This window comes from Coffea arabica, chromosome 3e, assembly GCF_036785885.1.
Source record: "Coffea arabica cultivar ET-39 chromosome 3e, Coffea Arabica ET-39 HiFi, whole genome shotgun sequence".
Classification (NCBI taxonomy): Eukaryota; Viridiplantae; Streptophyta; class Magnoliopsida; order Gentianales; family Rubiaceae; genus Coffea; species Coffea arabica.
Window position 1 is genome coordinate 21,169,423 of NC_092315.1, and position 16,334 is coordinate 21,185,756.

General features: G+C 32.5%; 1 protein-coding gene across 6 annotated transcripts; it reads right to left on the reverse strand.

Annotated features, from left to right (window-relative positions):
* Window positions 1-2,000: 2,000 nt before the first annotated feature.
* LOC113736633 (uncharacterized) lies at window positions 2,001-13,775 on the reverse strand. 6 transcript variants are annotated; one of them, XM_072083316.1, is made up of 6 exons: window positions 6,246-13,775; window positions 5,969-6,134; window positions 3,598-3,656; window positions 2,971-3,026; window positions 2,847-2,881; window positions 2,001-2,252 (listed from the first exon to the last, which is right to left on the reverse strand). In XM_072083316.1, the coding sequence occupies exons 2-6, from the start codon at window positions 6,091-6,093 to the stop codon at window positions 2,249-2,251; spliced, it is 279 nt and encodes a 92-aa protein (XP_071939417.1). In that variant the 5' UTR covers window positions 6,094-6,134; window positions 6,246-13,775; the 3' UTR covers window positions 2,001-2,248. The 6 variants fall into 6 exon arrangements, 5 of the variants coding, with proteins under 5 accessions (XP_071939417.1, XP_071939414.1, XP_071939416.1 ...); XM_072083313.1 differs by having other exon boundaries at window positions 2,001-2,277; XM_072083315.1 differs by adding an exon at window positions 4,194-4,972 and having other exon boundaries at window positions 2,847-3,026.
* Between the last annotated feature and the right edge of the window lie 2,559 nt (window positions 13,776-16,334).

Here is a 16,334-nt window from a genome sequence, read left to right on the forward strand (position 1 = left end):
GAGATGTTGGGACTATTTTCTGGAAAATAGGTAAACACAAGGGACATGCCGTCCGTTCATCTTCTTATAATGTAAGCAAGTTAAAGTGATTTTGCGAATGTATTTTGTGATGAATTGGACGTATTTACTGAAAATGTTACCGGCTCTTTCAAAAGGTGGCCGAAGGCTAAATTTCTATTTGAACCTGTATATTTCCGCTTGGCAACTAAAATGATCATTTTACCATTCTAAAAACCTAATACCTCTTTAGGTTGGTTTATGAACCCTAGTAATTCCCGTCCACGGATCCATATGCTCTATTGACACTTTAAAAGTCATTTTATACGTTTACTCACGAGTAGTCGGGTAATTCTTGATTTCATCCAAATCATGCTAGATGGATTGTAATGTGTTCTTTGTTTACTTTTAGGTTTCATTGGTGATTGAGAAGTGGACGTTATTTTGCGTGTATAGGTGAGTGTTCCTTGTTTGATATGTTTCCTGATTATATGGCTGGTATGAATGATTGATAACATGTTAAATGCTTTCAATGATTGTTAAAATGAGTTTTCTAGGCAAGTGTGTACTTTATCGCACTCGGCCTAAACGATTGTGAAATTTTCAATGATTGAATGATTGAAATGTTATTTGTGCATGAATGTAAGCCTTTTGGCTGAACTGGCCATTGCCCCTTGTTACCGGTCGTCTCGAGCCAGAAGCGGACTCGGTCGGGCGATTAGGGACCAGGGTGAACGTTTTGGTATACTCGAGTATTACCTTGTAGGTTGGTGGAGGTTGGTGGAGCCTGGTGAATGAATGAATGAACGAATGAATGAATGAGGGTTTTACTTATATACAAATGCATTTTCAAATGATTGAAGGTATAAGGGAACGAAAGGAGAATGAATGAACGAATGAATGAACGAATGGCTCCTTGTGAGCACGTATCCTTTTAATGACGGTGTTTATCGCTTTCTTTTGTATTTGAATGATTGGTAACATGTAATGAATGCATTGAACTTCTTGTTTGCCTATGTGTTAGGAACCTCACTGAGCTTTCCAGCTCATCCCTTTAGTTTTGTTTTCCTTAACAGGGGAAGGCGTGCAAGGACGAGAGCCTGTATAGACTAGCTGGGTCTAGCTTTGGTTTTCTTTTGTCATGGTTTTCGCCCTAGTGCTTGGCACGGGCTGGATGTATAGTGATTTGAGAACCTCTGTATATTTGACGGTTGTACTTCTTCTTGAGATATTATTGTATATACGTTTTGTTTTAAGTTGGATCGTGGTTAGATGTTCTTATGGTTGCTTGAAGTGAACGACTGAGTCCCGGCGAGAGCTAGGCAGGCGGTCCGCTGAACCCTCTGGTTCGCCTAAGGGGAAAGTGGGGCTGTTACACCATGTATATCATCCAAAGGAAGAAATTGGAAATAGGTTAACTGGCAACAAATGATCCTAATCCGAATGATAAATTCGACAAGTTCTAACTCCAAAATATCCCAACATTAAACTCATTCAATTGTCGTAAAAGTGAAACATTGAAATAGGAACTATATTATAATTTTTTTTGGAGGGGGAGCAGGGAAGGGGCTGAACACAAAGTCAATGGAATGATCCTAAAATGCACAAACAAAGTGGAAACTTATTCATCATAGGGAGGACATCTTTTATTATGTTAAAACAATACTCCATTCCAAAAGTCAGAGGCATTGACATGTAAGTCAGATTGCATAGTTGCTTTTATCCCCAGAGAAGCTTGAGATATTCTCATCTAAGAATGTGTTTTCTAGATCTAAAATTTAAAATCTTTTCACTGAAAAGTTTAAGTTTTAATAGCTCAATTCTTCCTTTAGCATAAGATAAGAAGTATTAAGAAACTATAAAATCATGAAGGAATATTTGTGTACCTATAAAGGCAAAACCAAGGTTTGTATAGAAGCCTCTATAGGGAAATTTTCTATGCTATAATAATCGAAACTTAATATTTGACACTTAGTAATTGCTAAGGTTTTTCAGGCTTCGGAAACACAGAACAAATGCAACTAATCATAAACAAGTCCTATACTTACTAATCTTCAATTGAGAAAGAAAAGGAAAAATACAGAAGAGAAGGAACTGTATCGAGTCCTATACCTCAAGATGAGTGTACACTAATTCTTGCTTACGTGAAACCAAAGCTTTCTTTAAGCAGTATTAGGCTTTCTTAACTTTGAAAAGAACGCTATATCCTCTGGAAGGCCCATTGTAGGCTTCAAAATCCAATTTAGTAAAATCACCTGTCGGGATTGTCGCATTAAGTTTCTGCTCAGAAAAAAGATTCATGTAAATCAGTCGAAAATAGATGTATAACAAAGTTTCATGTATTCATGTTAAAAGCAAGAAGTGGAAGTTATGAGCCAATCCCATAAGCTAGTCTGAGTGAATTGCTTGGGGATGGTAACATCTCCCATGGACATGGAACTACTAATATTGCCTGATGCCAAAATGCACTACTCCAATTACATCAAACAGATCCAATAGTGATACAAAGTAATAAGGTTAACAGAAACCAATAGCGATACAAAGTAATTTAAAAGCTTCCATTTTAGTGAAGGTTTTCAAGAACAAGGCAAAGCTTTTCTTTTGCTATACAATCTGGAAATTGCAAATGCTGATTAATCAAAATGGAAATATTCAAATCAAGAATAATTACAGCAGCTCTTAGTTGAAATCCCAATTAGATAGAGAAAAGCCCTTTCAGTGGTATATTTGCACTCTAAAACGATGTCAATATGATTCTTTAGATATTTGCAGATGTTTAGTGCACTTGAAACAATAATTCAAAATCAACATCTGGCATTGCAACATAAGAAACACATAAGATGGCCAACCTTTGGAAATCCTCCAATCCCAAGTGCAAATGAACCTGTAGACACAACTGAAACTTGTTTGACAGGGGCAGAGCAGCCAAGCCACATGATAGAACCTTTTCCAAATGATGCAGTGATCTAATACATTGCCTGCATGAGAGCCAAATCTTTCTCTGACATCTGACTTGGATTTTCTTCTACCTTCCATACAAAAAATGACTTGTGTTCATAATGAACTAATGAAGCAAAAAAACTGATATTTTCTACTGCAGAAAGAGCAAAAAGTAGGTACTCTCAAGCAGGAATAATACAATCCTAGGCAAATGTAAAAACTATCAAACTCAAAAAATTTCAGCAAAAGAGCTATACCTAAAAGAACTCATCTAATTCAAAGAATCACATGGGGGAAAAGGGTCAAGTGATTGTTACATTAAAGACAATGCACGTAATGTTAAAATACTCCGGGAGGGAGGTACAAGGCCAAAATATGGCAATAAACTTGCATACTTGGGTGCTTTATAATTTTTTAGTGAACAGAAAACCCCAAAATATGGGGAAAAACATGCAACTGTCACATTAAATAAACATGATGTGTGAAGTATTCAAACACTAAACAAATATATGTATTAGTTTTAACTGATCCTGACAAGGAGCTAAAGCCTAAAAAGATAGACTTCATATGCAAAAGTTATTTTAATTTATCTATTTTTGAAACCCATCAAAATGATCACCAAGATAAGAAGGTATCAGCAGGAAAATAAATTTCGGGCACCTTTTGGAGGAAAAGTAGGAGAGCTGAGTGGATGCCCCTGACAAACCTTTCCTATAAGTCTGAATCAACAAACAACAAATTCATGTCATGACTCATAAAGAAAGTGAGAAACAAAATAAAAAAAAGAAAAGCAGTACTAATTGAAAAATGATATCAGAAAATGTATCAAACAAAAGACTTTTTCTTTATACAGTATGCAAGTTTAATAATTTTAAGAAAAAGGATCAACTTCTGCAAGTTAGCAAAGTAAAGCATTTGACTTTCGTAATTGGTAGGAAATTATAGTATAATCATTTATTCGCAGCTTCCAATTGCTAGTAACAAGTATAAACACTATATTACACCTACAACTTCAAAAAAATAGTACAAACAAGACATAAGTAGCGTAAAAACGTTGAAACTCAACAAAGCTCTGAAAAACATATTTGACAAAAAGCTGAAATTTTTTTAAAAAAATGCTTCAAATTTCTACAACGGGCCATTACCTATCATTAATCCTAACCAAATTGTTCTCCAAAAATACAAAGAAAAGAAGAACAATATCTTCCCTATTTTAGGTGACCTTCCTTGTATCTCTAGTTTGGTGGGGAAATTACCTGAGAGAGAGGTTACAGAAACAGAGTACATCCGAGAGAAGAAGCATTTCAGAGAAGCCTTGCCATCATATTCAAAGACTTCCACCAAACCCAAAAATGGCATTGGCCAACAAAAAAAAAAAAAAGATGAAGTATAGGAAAAAAATAAGCACTTCATATTGGAAATTTTCTGTTCGCCTCATATTGTTCAGTTTGCTGCATAGAAATAAATCTTTCAAAGGTCCTTTAGAAATGCATCAATACTTTCGCACGTCCCATTCAAAGGGCTTCTATGCATTTTAAAAAGGAAAAAAAAAAGATACATCATCTCGTTCATGATAAATCCTCAAAATCTGTTTGGTAGTCCCAATGCTAGATGATGATGACTACCAAACATCATCTCGTTTTCATGATAAACGTATGTAATGGGATGATAAAATCCTAACTTTTTTTATCATCCCAAACTCAACTCCTACCAAACAAAAAAACACAGGTTAAACTGCCAGGAACCAACAAACAAGGTGACCTTTGGAGAAAAAAAAAAGGTCATAAATAGACCGTTGCTAAGAAAGGCAGAAAAAACAGCCCAAACCAAAACTCTTTAGTACAATATAAAAGCTTAAAATTGCAAATCAACTAAACAAATCCTAAACTGGAAAACCCTATATTAAGCAAATCAACAAAGAACATGAAAAACCTCCAAAGGTGATTCCAAAAGAAGGGAAAAACACAAAATGAAACTTTGCCGTAGATTCCGAAGACGAATGCACAAGGCTAGGATGAAAATTCAGTAAAATAACCTAAATCATAAAAACACCAAGAACAACATCAACAAAGTACAGTATGTAAGAGAACATATAACAAAGAAAAAGCAAAGTAAAGGAAAAGTCACAGGAGAAAACCTACAGCATTTAATTCACCATAGTTGAAGACATACTTAGAACGACTAAGGTACCATATATTTCCTTTTTTCAGTGAATAGGCAGCAACAAACATACGGAGTTATAAAAAATCAAGCACACCTCATGCAAAAGAGAAATGAATTCTTTCACATCTTGATAAATACTTCAAATATATACTAATCCCATGAACAACGACTGCAAAGCAGGCATCTTTAATGGGTTTTAAGTGGCTTTCAAATAGAGCCATGAAAAACCAGTGCTATAAAATTTAAGACCATCTTTAATGGGTTTTTCGTTACTGTTCATTTGTTTTTCGTCGTCGTTATCACGTGGCAAATGCATCTCTTACAAGACCAGTGCTATAAAACCACGTGAGCTAATTTTAAGACCATAACTTTATTAGAGGTGATGGTTGAATTAATTTAAAAAATTTCGTTACTTTATTAGCTTTAACAAAATCATAAGGACCAAAGCCATAAGAGAGCAAACGAAAAACAATATTTACAAGCAAGAACCAAGAAAAGGGAACAAGGAAAAAACATAGATCCAGCAATAAAGCGTAAAAGTGGAAGGCAATAAAATTAGTATCTCCATCTTCACAGCTAAACAGAGGAAATGAAATAAATAATCAAAAATAAGAAAGGAACAAGGAAAAGCACAGGAAAAAAGAGGAAATGAAATAAATAAACAAGGGCCAAAAAAAAAAAGGGAACAGTGAAGAACACAGATTGGGGAAGCAAAAAAATCAAAGATTCAAAAGGGAAAAAGAAGGGAACAACCAAAAATCCAGATTCAGTAATAAAACATAAAAGTAGAATGCAATAAAATCAGTATCTCTATCTTGACAGCTGAAAGTGAGAAGAAGAAACGAAATTAAAAAAGGGTCAAAATCACCTGAAGACCGGCAAAATCGACCAAGATGAAACTCCGCTGGGGAAAGGGTTTTGGAAAAGTTTTCCTGAGGCCAGCTCAAAACATAAGTCGCCTGAAGATTGGTGAAATCGACTAAGAGAAGGCATCCCTGTAGCGAGAAATCCAGCGGGCAAAAGAGAGGGAATGGCTGACCCAAAACCGCAATCGAAAGAAGACGCAATGAAACGTGCAAAACGAAAATTGGTAAAGCATAGGGAAAATGACCAGAAAATGCGTAAAAATAATCATAAGAAGTCACCTGAAGATCGGCGAAATCGACCAAAATGAAACTCCGTTAAGGAAAGGAGTCTGGAAAAGTTCTCCCGAGGAAATCTTTTCGCGAGGCCAGCTCAAAACACAAGTCACCGGAAGAAGATACGTGAAATCAGCCAAGAGAAGGCAACACAGCAACGAGAAGAAATCCAACAAACAAAAGAGAGGTCAATTGAAAGGAGATGGAGTGAAACGGGCAAAACAAAAAAATGGTAAAGCATAGGAAAAATGACCGGAAGGGACGAAACTCCATTAAGGAAATGAATCTGGAAAAGTTTTTCCCAGGCCATTGAGATGCAAAAACGATACACAAAAGAGGAAAAAGAGGACAAATAAAGGAGATAAAAAATAAACCAGCTAACGAAGTAGGCCGGGTGGCCTTGTAATAAAAATACGTTATGTTAATAATAAGACACGCTTTTGGCACGTGATACCGACAACGAAAAAGCAAATGAACAGTAATGCCTTTGGCTCTTAGAGTGTTATGTTAATAAACTATCCGAGTCGAATCGACTTTTGATCTAACCAAATCGAATCTCGAGCCAACTTTTTATATTCTGTTAGTTCAAACTCAATTCGATATGGATATTAACCAAGTTCGAGTCCAACTTTGACTCGAACTGATCACGAGCGAATCGACTCGTGTGCAATCCTAGTCTGCATGCAACAAAAACTTGCTAGTAGTTTCTAAATAATTCTTCTTATCTTACTTACCAATTTTAAATAATTCTTTTTTAACTTACTCTTTGAATTAATCTTTATATGACCTTGTTCGTTACAAATTGTTTTCCAAATTGTACTAAATTAGTTTAGTAAAAAGTTTTAAATTGCTCGCCTACAATATTATTTTAATCAAATTATTAATCTATTTCCACTCTATTAAAATTTTAATTCTTTAAAATTTTTAATTTAATAAAAAGTAGAAGTTGTTCCTAGCCTAGCAAAAGGTTTTTTCAGTCACCACTTTTATCTAATAAATCTATATTTCCTTGCAAAGTTATTTCTCAATTCCTTCTTGCATATTCGAATTTGCTGAATCCTTCCCTCCTAAATAGTTTAACACCTAAATGGGTATTTTAGACACAACATAGAATTAGAAATCTTTCAAAATAATTTATAATTTAAGCATATGGGATGGTTGATAAGAGATTGGTTTAGTAGTCAAGGTTGAGACCCTTAGATCTAAAGGGTCTAGGTTCAAATTCCTCATCCTTTTTCCCAGCTAGAAAAAAAAAATTTAAAATCATATGGCTAAACAAGTTTTTGATATTAGATTATCGTCTTTAAAGAACTAAGTAACATACATGAAATATGTTGCATCTATCATAATTTATTTGAAAGAAAAATATATTAAACTTTTACAAGAACTTGCTTACAAAATCAATAGATGTCAATTCTTACTACTTGAGAAGATTGTTAAATTGAAACTTGAAATATGTTGAAAAGAAAATACTATTTATTATAATACAAATGTTACTATTAAGAATACAAGTACTTGTAATTTAGCAATCTAAGAAGTGTCTTAAATTAGTCTACTATAAAGACTAAAATCTTATGCTACTGAATGCTGGCTTGCTGTAGTACACTTTATCGCTTTCAAGACTTGCCAATTCTTCTCCAACTCCTCTCTTTTTATGCAAGAGTTGTTGGAGTGTAGCTAATGCTAGTTGAATCAACAATTGCTGCTTTCTATTCTTTTACAGCTATCTGAAATATGTTTTTAAAACTGAATTAAGGTATCTAATGTGTGAATTAACTAGATGATTTGAAATAGGTTTTTAAGATTGAACTAAGATATCTAATGTGTGAATTAACTAGATGATAATATATCAGGCATTGGTCCGTCTCTTTCTCCGATTTTTAAATGATAAGATGGACAACTTAATTGCCTTGATCGTCTTTGGCAAAACTTTTGTCTAATTTTGAGCTATCTTAATCACTTAGTTCTACTTACCATCCGCTTCTTTTGGTCCCTTTTTTAACAATTCAACATATTTTTCAGATTGTGGAATTTTCATCACCCATGACATTTGTTAAACCACCTTCATTTTGGCCTTTTCCATCCATAAACTGGTTTCCTGATAAATTTCTTTTGTATGACATTCGAATAATTCTTCTTATAGAATTTGTTGCAAAAATTTCATATGCGGGAATTTTCATTCATTATAGATTTTTGAAGTTATCTTTTAATGCAATTGGAGGCTCATTATAAGTCTATCATATGCGATTTGCTGTGCAATCCAATGCTCTATTTGTTCTTTTTTACATGAACACGAATAGTTTTCAAAAGGATGGCATGTTGATTTAATGTTCATCCAAATAATATGGTTTTGGATAGGATGGCATGTACCATGGACAAATTCAGAATTTTAACTAAATATGATGGCTTCTACATATTTATATTGATTTTGAGTAAACATAAAATTTACTACATATGCTAATTTTCTACCATCTGTTTGCTCTGGATAAAAAAAATTCAATCAATGAACAAATCTATAATTCATGAGCTTTTGTAGAGTGAGAGTCATGGTTTGTCTTTGTCCTTCTACATTTAACTGTAATTGTTTATATAGATCCAAATATAATGGAACTCTACAAATACTAATATATTAGATGGTATTTGCAGTTTTCTCTTCCTGATGAAAAAACTTGACAAATAGAATAAATCTAGGATTCGGGCTGTGATTTAACACTCTTGCTTGATAAAATTTATATTTTAGGATATCCTGTAAAATTATAAACTATGATCATCCTATTAATCTCACTATTTTGGAATTGTGTGGATTAATTTTTTATGTGTTGGTAGAAAGTGGTGCCAAAATTTTTCGTCTAAAATACGAAAAAAAAATCAAGGACTCATTTTTTCTATTTCTTCTAGGCTAACAGGTGGTATTGTTCGAATTTTTTATTTAATGAGAATCATTGATTGGATCTCAATACTTTCTCTTTTTTTTTTTTCAACATGTAGTCTGAAAAGGAATTTTCTTTTGTTCAAAGTCTAACAGAATTAAGATTTGTTAACCTTAGTCTGTGACATTGAAAGACTATTGAGCTTTCCTTTTAATTCTTCTTTATTCTCATCCAATTTTATCATTTAACAATTCAAAGTTTCTAGACATTGTTTCACAATCACAAAATTCTGTTTTACATTCTTAACTATTTTCAAAATTCTATTTTACATTTTAAACTTTTTCTACAAAACCATGTCTATATGATCTGTAGCAATTCTATTGGTGAAAAAATAAGTCATGTGTTCATTTTACATGCATCTAATGTTTGTTTCTTGAAAATTATAAAACCTTTTATACCTAGAATTTCGAAATGTTTTTTTAAAACCATTGATCACTTATGATATATTCGAGTCTCAACAAAGAATCTTACCAACTAGATGTAGAATTTGTTCTCAATAGCATCTCTAGTATAGGAAATCAGTCTTTTTTGTAACAAGTCCTTTTTAGAAAGTCTGGGATCTCCATGTGAGGTTTTTCAGATTATTCGTATCTTCCTTTATGCAAATTTATAATTCTTTTATTCATTTTTACTACTATAATTCTTTGATCTACCTAATCCAATTTCTTTGTATTTTCTTAATGCATATCTACAATTTTTTCTTCATTTTTTACTACTATGTTTTTTTAATCTACCTAACACTATTATTTCCTCGCTAACATTTGTTTTTGTTACTTTATAATCATTTTTCAAAAATAAATCTAATTTTGGTAGATCTTTACAGATCTATTTTTATCTTTTTAACTAATTCTATATATTCTATATTGAAATAGTTTTTGACATCCTATTTTAATTTTACTATACAATGGTTCTATAAGTTACTACTTAAATCCTTAACATACACTCTACTATAATTTAAAATTTTTAAGAAAAGCATTGTAACTGTTTAGTATCTTCTATTTTACCTAAAAAGTCTAATATGATGAGTTTAGATTTGTCGCGTCCCATTTTTTTTGGAAAAAATAAGTTACGGGTTTATAAAAATGAATTTTGATTAATTTTGAGTGAAAATGAGTTTTTGATTTGTAGAGAATAAATAAAGAAAAAAGGGCCTAAAATGGGACTTAAAGTGCGACGATTTTGGCCAAAAAACAAAAGTCTAAAAAGGGTTTTTTAAGAAAAAATAGGAGTTACCACTTGGTATTGAATTAAGGTGTACCAAGTCACCCAAAAATGTATTCCAAAGTAGAGAAAACCCTTTTTAAACGACTCCAAATCTTCGAAAATCAAGAGAAATGGGCTCGGGAGTCACGGTTGAAAAAAGGGAAGGCAAGAATGAAATCCAAAGCACCCTTTCAATCGAGGCAAGACTAGTTACGTGATTTAGTCGAAAATTTTCTTAATTTAACTTATAAAACTTATCACATTTGGATGTTACTATATGGATGCAAACCTAGATCTAATGGGTATCGGGATGGTCGAAATATCTCTTCAAAGTTTGATGGGTGCAAACCACATTAATTGTAATGCCCCAAAAGTGAATCTTTAAAGAGGTTACGAATATGCAAAGAGTGAGACTTGAAAAAATAGAAAAAAATTATAATATACAAATATACGTGACCTAAAAGATAAGGATGCAACATAACAGGTGCGGGGGCTAAGATTCGTGACTCAATTTTCCCTTTTATAGAGGGAATACGAGCGTGCTAAGGCTAAAAAGCCATACTCATCCATATCCCATATTTAAAAGGTACTCCCTAATCTAATCAAGCAAATGTACTAACCTATTTCTAATTTTTCTTAAATGAAATATAAGTCTAAATATCATATTTCACACATAGGGATAAGGGATATACATATAGAGAAAATATCATGCAAAAATGGTAAGGATCCTAAAAAGTAGAAAATATGCATGAAATGTAATGATTTGTCACTCAAACATGATCTAGTGCGTGGACGGTCCCTAAGGGTCTAGCGTTGGACTAGCCCATGTCTATAAGTTCTCACTAGCGTTGGACTAGTGAGAAATTGGAAAGAAGGGCCACAACTAGCATTGGACTAGTGTGGTGACGTCATGGATTTATTATAACCAAATAAATTATATAAAACATAATAAAAGCAAATAAACACATAAATCACATATAGTATATAGCACATAGCACATAAGCATGATATCTAAATACAAAGATCCTAAGAAAGCGAGTAAACACGTAAACACACACAAGCATGCAAACACATAAACAAATAAAAGCGAGTAGAGACCTAACTATTACATTCGAGGGCCCTAACTACAATCTAAAGGGGTAAAGAATGAAATGAAATAAATAAAATAATAACCTAACTATTACAACTTGACATTTAACCGCCTTTCAAATAATTACCCAAAATCAAGTAAATGAATAATACTAAAAGTAAATAAATCAAGAAAATTAACATGCAATTACATACAATAAACACATAGGATCAAGTAAAATCAAAATAAGGAGTAGAGTGTACCTCCCTTGAATTGGTGACCTAATGAAATGAAATTTCTCTTATTTACCCTCCAACACAAAAAAATGATTAAGGCACCACTTTAATTAACAAATAATCATAAGAAATGGAACTAAGCATGATATTGAACAATTAAAGCATTTAAATGAAAGTAAACAACCTATATTCAAAGATTTAAAACAAGCGGGGACTTAATTGGAAGAATTAAAGAAGTTTGAGAGGTCAAATCATTATTATTACAAATATTAAGGGTATAAATTAAAATAAAATAAAATTAAGGACTCAAAACAAAGCCTACCACACCTAATGATAAACTTCACAAAAATAAATGAAAATCCGCTTGCTCCACTTGCTAAAATTAAACAACAAAAGGAATCACTTAAATATTTAATTCCTTTGTTAAAACCCAAATCAAAACTATAAATCTATCAAAATTATTAAACCTCAAATTTCATCCTAAAACTCATTAAAAAATCTGTCCAAAAATCACATTAAAGCATACCAAAGAAAATTAACATTTTAAGGGACAAGAATTGATTGATTTTTCCAATTTTCTAGGCCATAGTAGCATTAGACAAACAAATGGGGCCAAAATGCAATTTTTAAAAGTTCCCATGCAAGTAATCGCAGCTTTCTTGTTCGTTTCATCTCCTGCAATTTTGCTGGGTTCATCAAATGCAATCTCCTTTTCATCCCAACACAACCAATATCTCAAACAACCAAAATTTAGACCAAAATAACAAGATCACCAAGCCTTCTTTTCACTTTTCAACATAAAATTTTAACATCTAAACACAAAGATTCAGAAGAAAAGAGTATGCAAAATCTGGAAAAAATTTTCTGCAACTTTCCTTCTGCAAGCTTAAACGGCAATCTGATACAAGAATCCAGCCTCAAATTTTCGTTAAATTCTGTAATATTATCATCAAGATACTAGATTTGAGCACATAAGAAAGGAAAATCTGGAATGGGGGTAAAAGCTTGCAAATTCCAGATTCATTCATGATAAAGTTATGACACACATTCACCAAATCAGCAGCAAAATTCATGTCCTACAGACTTGGATTCTTCTGAAACTAGTGTTAAAACAACAAGAGGAGAAGCTGCGGTTACCTTAGAACCTTGGTGAAGTAAAACGAACGTGAAAATACTCCAAGAAATTGCACCAGATTCCGGAACGAGGCTCGGAGAAAATTTGCTGCAGGGACGCGCAGCGTTGGGGAACCCGCGATTTCGAGCTCCAATTCGGCCATGTTAGAGGTGTTTTTATGGGATGATTTCTGAACAAAACTTGTTTCCAGATATCCAGAGAAGGTGGAGAAAGAAAAATATCCTCAAAATAATCACTATAAAGATCGAAAATGAGTGATAAATAGGACTGATTCGTCAGCCTGGTGATGAAATTTTCTGCAATTTTTCCTTCCTCCTCTCTCTCAATTTTCTCCCTCTTTCCTCTCTCTGATTCTCTACGCAATCTCTCTCTCTTTATTGCTCTCCCAGGTTCTCTTCCCCTCTCCCTTTCTTTCTTTCTCTCTTTCGTTCCCTCCCAAAACCTATTCCTTCTCAGCCGAAACCCTTTTTTCTCTTTTTTCTCTTGCCTTTCCTCACTCCCCTGCCCGAAGCTCTTCCTTTCTTGCTCTCACCAGAATCTCTCTTTTTTCCTCTCTTGTTTTCTCCTCTACCCCGCAGCTTCCTCTCCTAATCTCTCTTCCCTTCTCTCTGTTTCTTCCTTCTTTTTTTCTTTATTTTTTCCCCTTTGTTTCTCTCTTGCCTGAAGCTCCTCCTTTCTCCTCTTCCCAATTTCCCTGGTTTTTCCTATATCCCCACAGCCTCTCTCTCTTTCTTGCTCTCCCAAGTTCTCTCCCTCTCCCTTTCTTCAGCCGCTACCTTCCCTCAATCTCTCCTCTCCTCCTCGGTTTCTCCCTCAGTTTTTCCTTCTCCTCTTTTTCTTTTTTTCTTTTTTCCCTTTGCTCTCTGCCCAAACCCTCTTTTCCTTCCTCTTTCGCTCTTTTTTTTCTACTGCCCGCAGCTCCCTTTTTCCCTCTTGGTTCCAGATTTTTCTCCCATTTTTCCTTCCAAATTTTTCCCAATCCAACAAGTGTCCTTGCCACCTAACCCCTAAATGTTGTGGTGTCAAAAAAAAACCAAAGACACATGTCTAATACTCATCTAACCCACTTAGCTACCATGCATGCCTTCCACCTATTTTGGTTTTTTCTTTTTATTTGGTTTTTCAAAACAAATTTTAGGGTAAACAAATGTTAAACTCCTATTTGAAATTACCTTGCAAATTTTCATTTATTTTGAAGAAATTAAATTTGAAAAGATTAAAAACAAATTTTTGTGAGACTTTTTCTTGTTTTTCGGAAATTTAATGCAAACAATGTTTGTTTTATTGATTATTTTTAAAAGAAGATGAACCTAATTCAAAAAATAGCTAACTATTATTTTACGAACTTTGATTAACTAAAAAAATAAAATAAAATAAAATAGAATTGAAATTTTGGTGTCTACAAGACTCAACTTTCTAGAACCCCAAACTAGACCGTCAAGTAAAGAGAAAAAATGCAGATAAGAACCAAGTGGTAAATATTCACAATCTAAATATTTAAACACATCCAATCTAAATACTAGTTAGTCACATAGGTGGCTATTTTTCCGGCAACTCCTCCTTGTTAGTTAATAGAACTGGATATTTCTCCTACAACTCCTCTTTGGTAGTTGATAGAACTGGATATTTCTCCTACAACTCCCACTTGGTAGTATGATATCAAATGGAAGTTAATAGAATTGGGTATGATATCAAATGGTTATCCTTGGTCATGAATTAATAGCATTGGGTGTGATATCAAATCGTTATCCTTGATCATGACAATACTTGCACGTGTCTTGTCATCACATGAATTATTGTAGATGCAATTCACTCCAGCATTTTCCTACATTTGCTGTTAGGGAATTCGAGCAGATGCAGTCGCACTTGATGTTCAACACTGATTCTCTACTTCTGCCATGAATGAATTCCAAAAAGTTTGATAATCGTCGATGTAAAATAAGTCATTCAACTGTTTAAAAACAGCATTTGTTGAAGTGCCTTAATTTTTGGCCGTTTTTCTTTGATGACCTGTACTGGATAATTCTACCATAGGGAGATACAAGAGGTTATAACCTATTTATACACATATGTGATCCGTCCACCTTTTTTTTTTTTTTAATAATAGCACATGTTCCTACATTTTTTATCTAAATCTATTTTCATTTTGTTAATAATCAATCTATTCTCTAGAAATTCATTAAATACTATACATTTAATATTCATCTAGATTGTTGCTAAAAACTAGATATCATCTTTAATAGGACAAATAATTTTTATTTATTAAATATTCTATCAATCCTTCTCAAGAGTAGACGAAGAATTTTAGAACAAATAATTTTTATTTATTAAATATTCTATCCACCCTTCTCGAGAGTAGATGAAGCATTTTTTAATCCAAATACTATAATTATCTACTCATAATGACCTTCACTCATACCTTCAATCATACCTTCAAGACAAGTGAAGAAGGTTGTCCATTAGTTATCCATTTTTATTTACCAAAATTCAAAAAAAAAATCAAATTTACTAAATACTTTTGCTTCTTGTATGCAATTTATTAATTGATATTTATCTAATATCTTGTACTGATCTTTATAGGAATATCATTAAATCTTTTGTAATTTGTTACAATTCTAACTTGCCCTCTTTTCATATTAGCATGATTTTTTACCATAATTGTTGTACTATGATATCTGCTACTATTTTGTTTAATTATTTCTAAATTTAATTCTTTCATTTGTATGCTAAATTCTATTATATCTTGGGAGCTATAGTGCTATTTTAATAATAAAATCTACATTTTTAATATCAAGGTGTGCTGGAATTTGTTTCTATCCCAATATTTAAAAGGATTTTCTCCTAAAACTTGAGTTTCTTCTGCTATCCTAATAAAAGCATTTGCATCTTTTCTTATATTTAGGTAATATTTTATTATCTTCTATTATTTTACTCATAGATTTATGGGTTATTATCACTTTACCCCCTTAAACTATATCACTACTATTAGTTTACCTCCTAACGTTATCTTTTAGTCACTTCACCTCCATAAGTAATTCAACTCAACATGTTAAGAAATTTTGGACAAAAATACCCTTTTATTCTATAGCATTACTACACTGTTATTATCACTTTATTCCTTTAAATTGTAGTGATATAATCGATTTAATTCCTAACATTATTTTTTTGGAATTTTACTTCATCGTTAATCTAACTACTATGGTCAAAAATTTTTAAATATATTTACCCTTATATATATAATTAAAAATAAAAAATTTAGAATGATTATTCTTCTTTTATTCACTTTAAGAGATCCAAAAATATAAAAATAAAAGAATTTTCTCAAATTTCTTTTTTCATATTTATTAATACTATGAAAAGAAAAAGAGATAGAAAGGAAGGAGACAGAAAATTAGATTTTGCAAAGAAAAAAAAGTCTAACATTATCGTAATAATTTAAGGTTGGTGGGATTAGGATTGAAATCTGGTGGTAAACAGTAAAGTGAAATAATTTTAAAATAATAAAGTATTTAATTCTTTCTT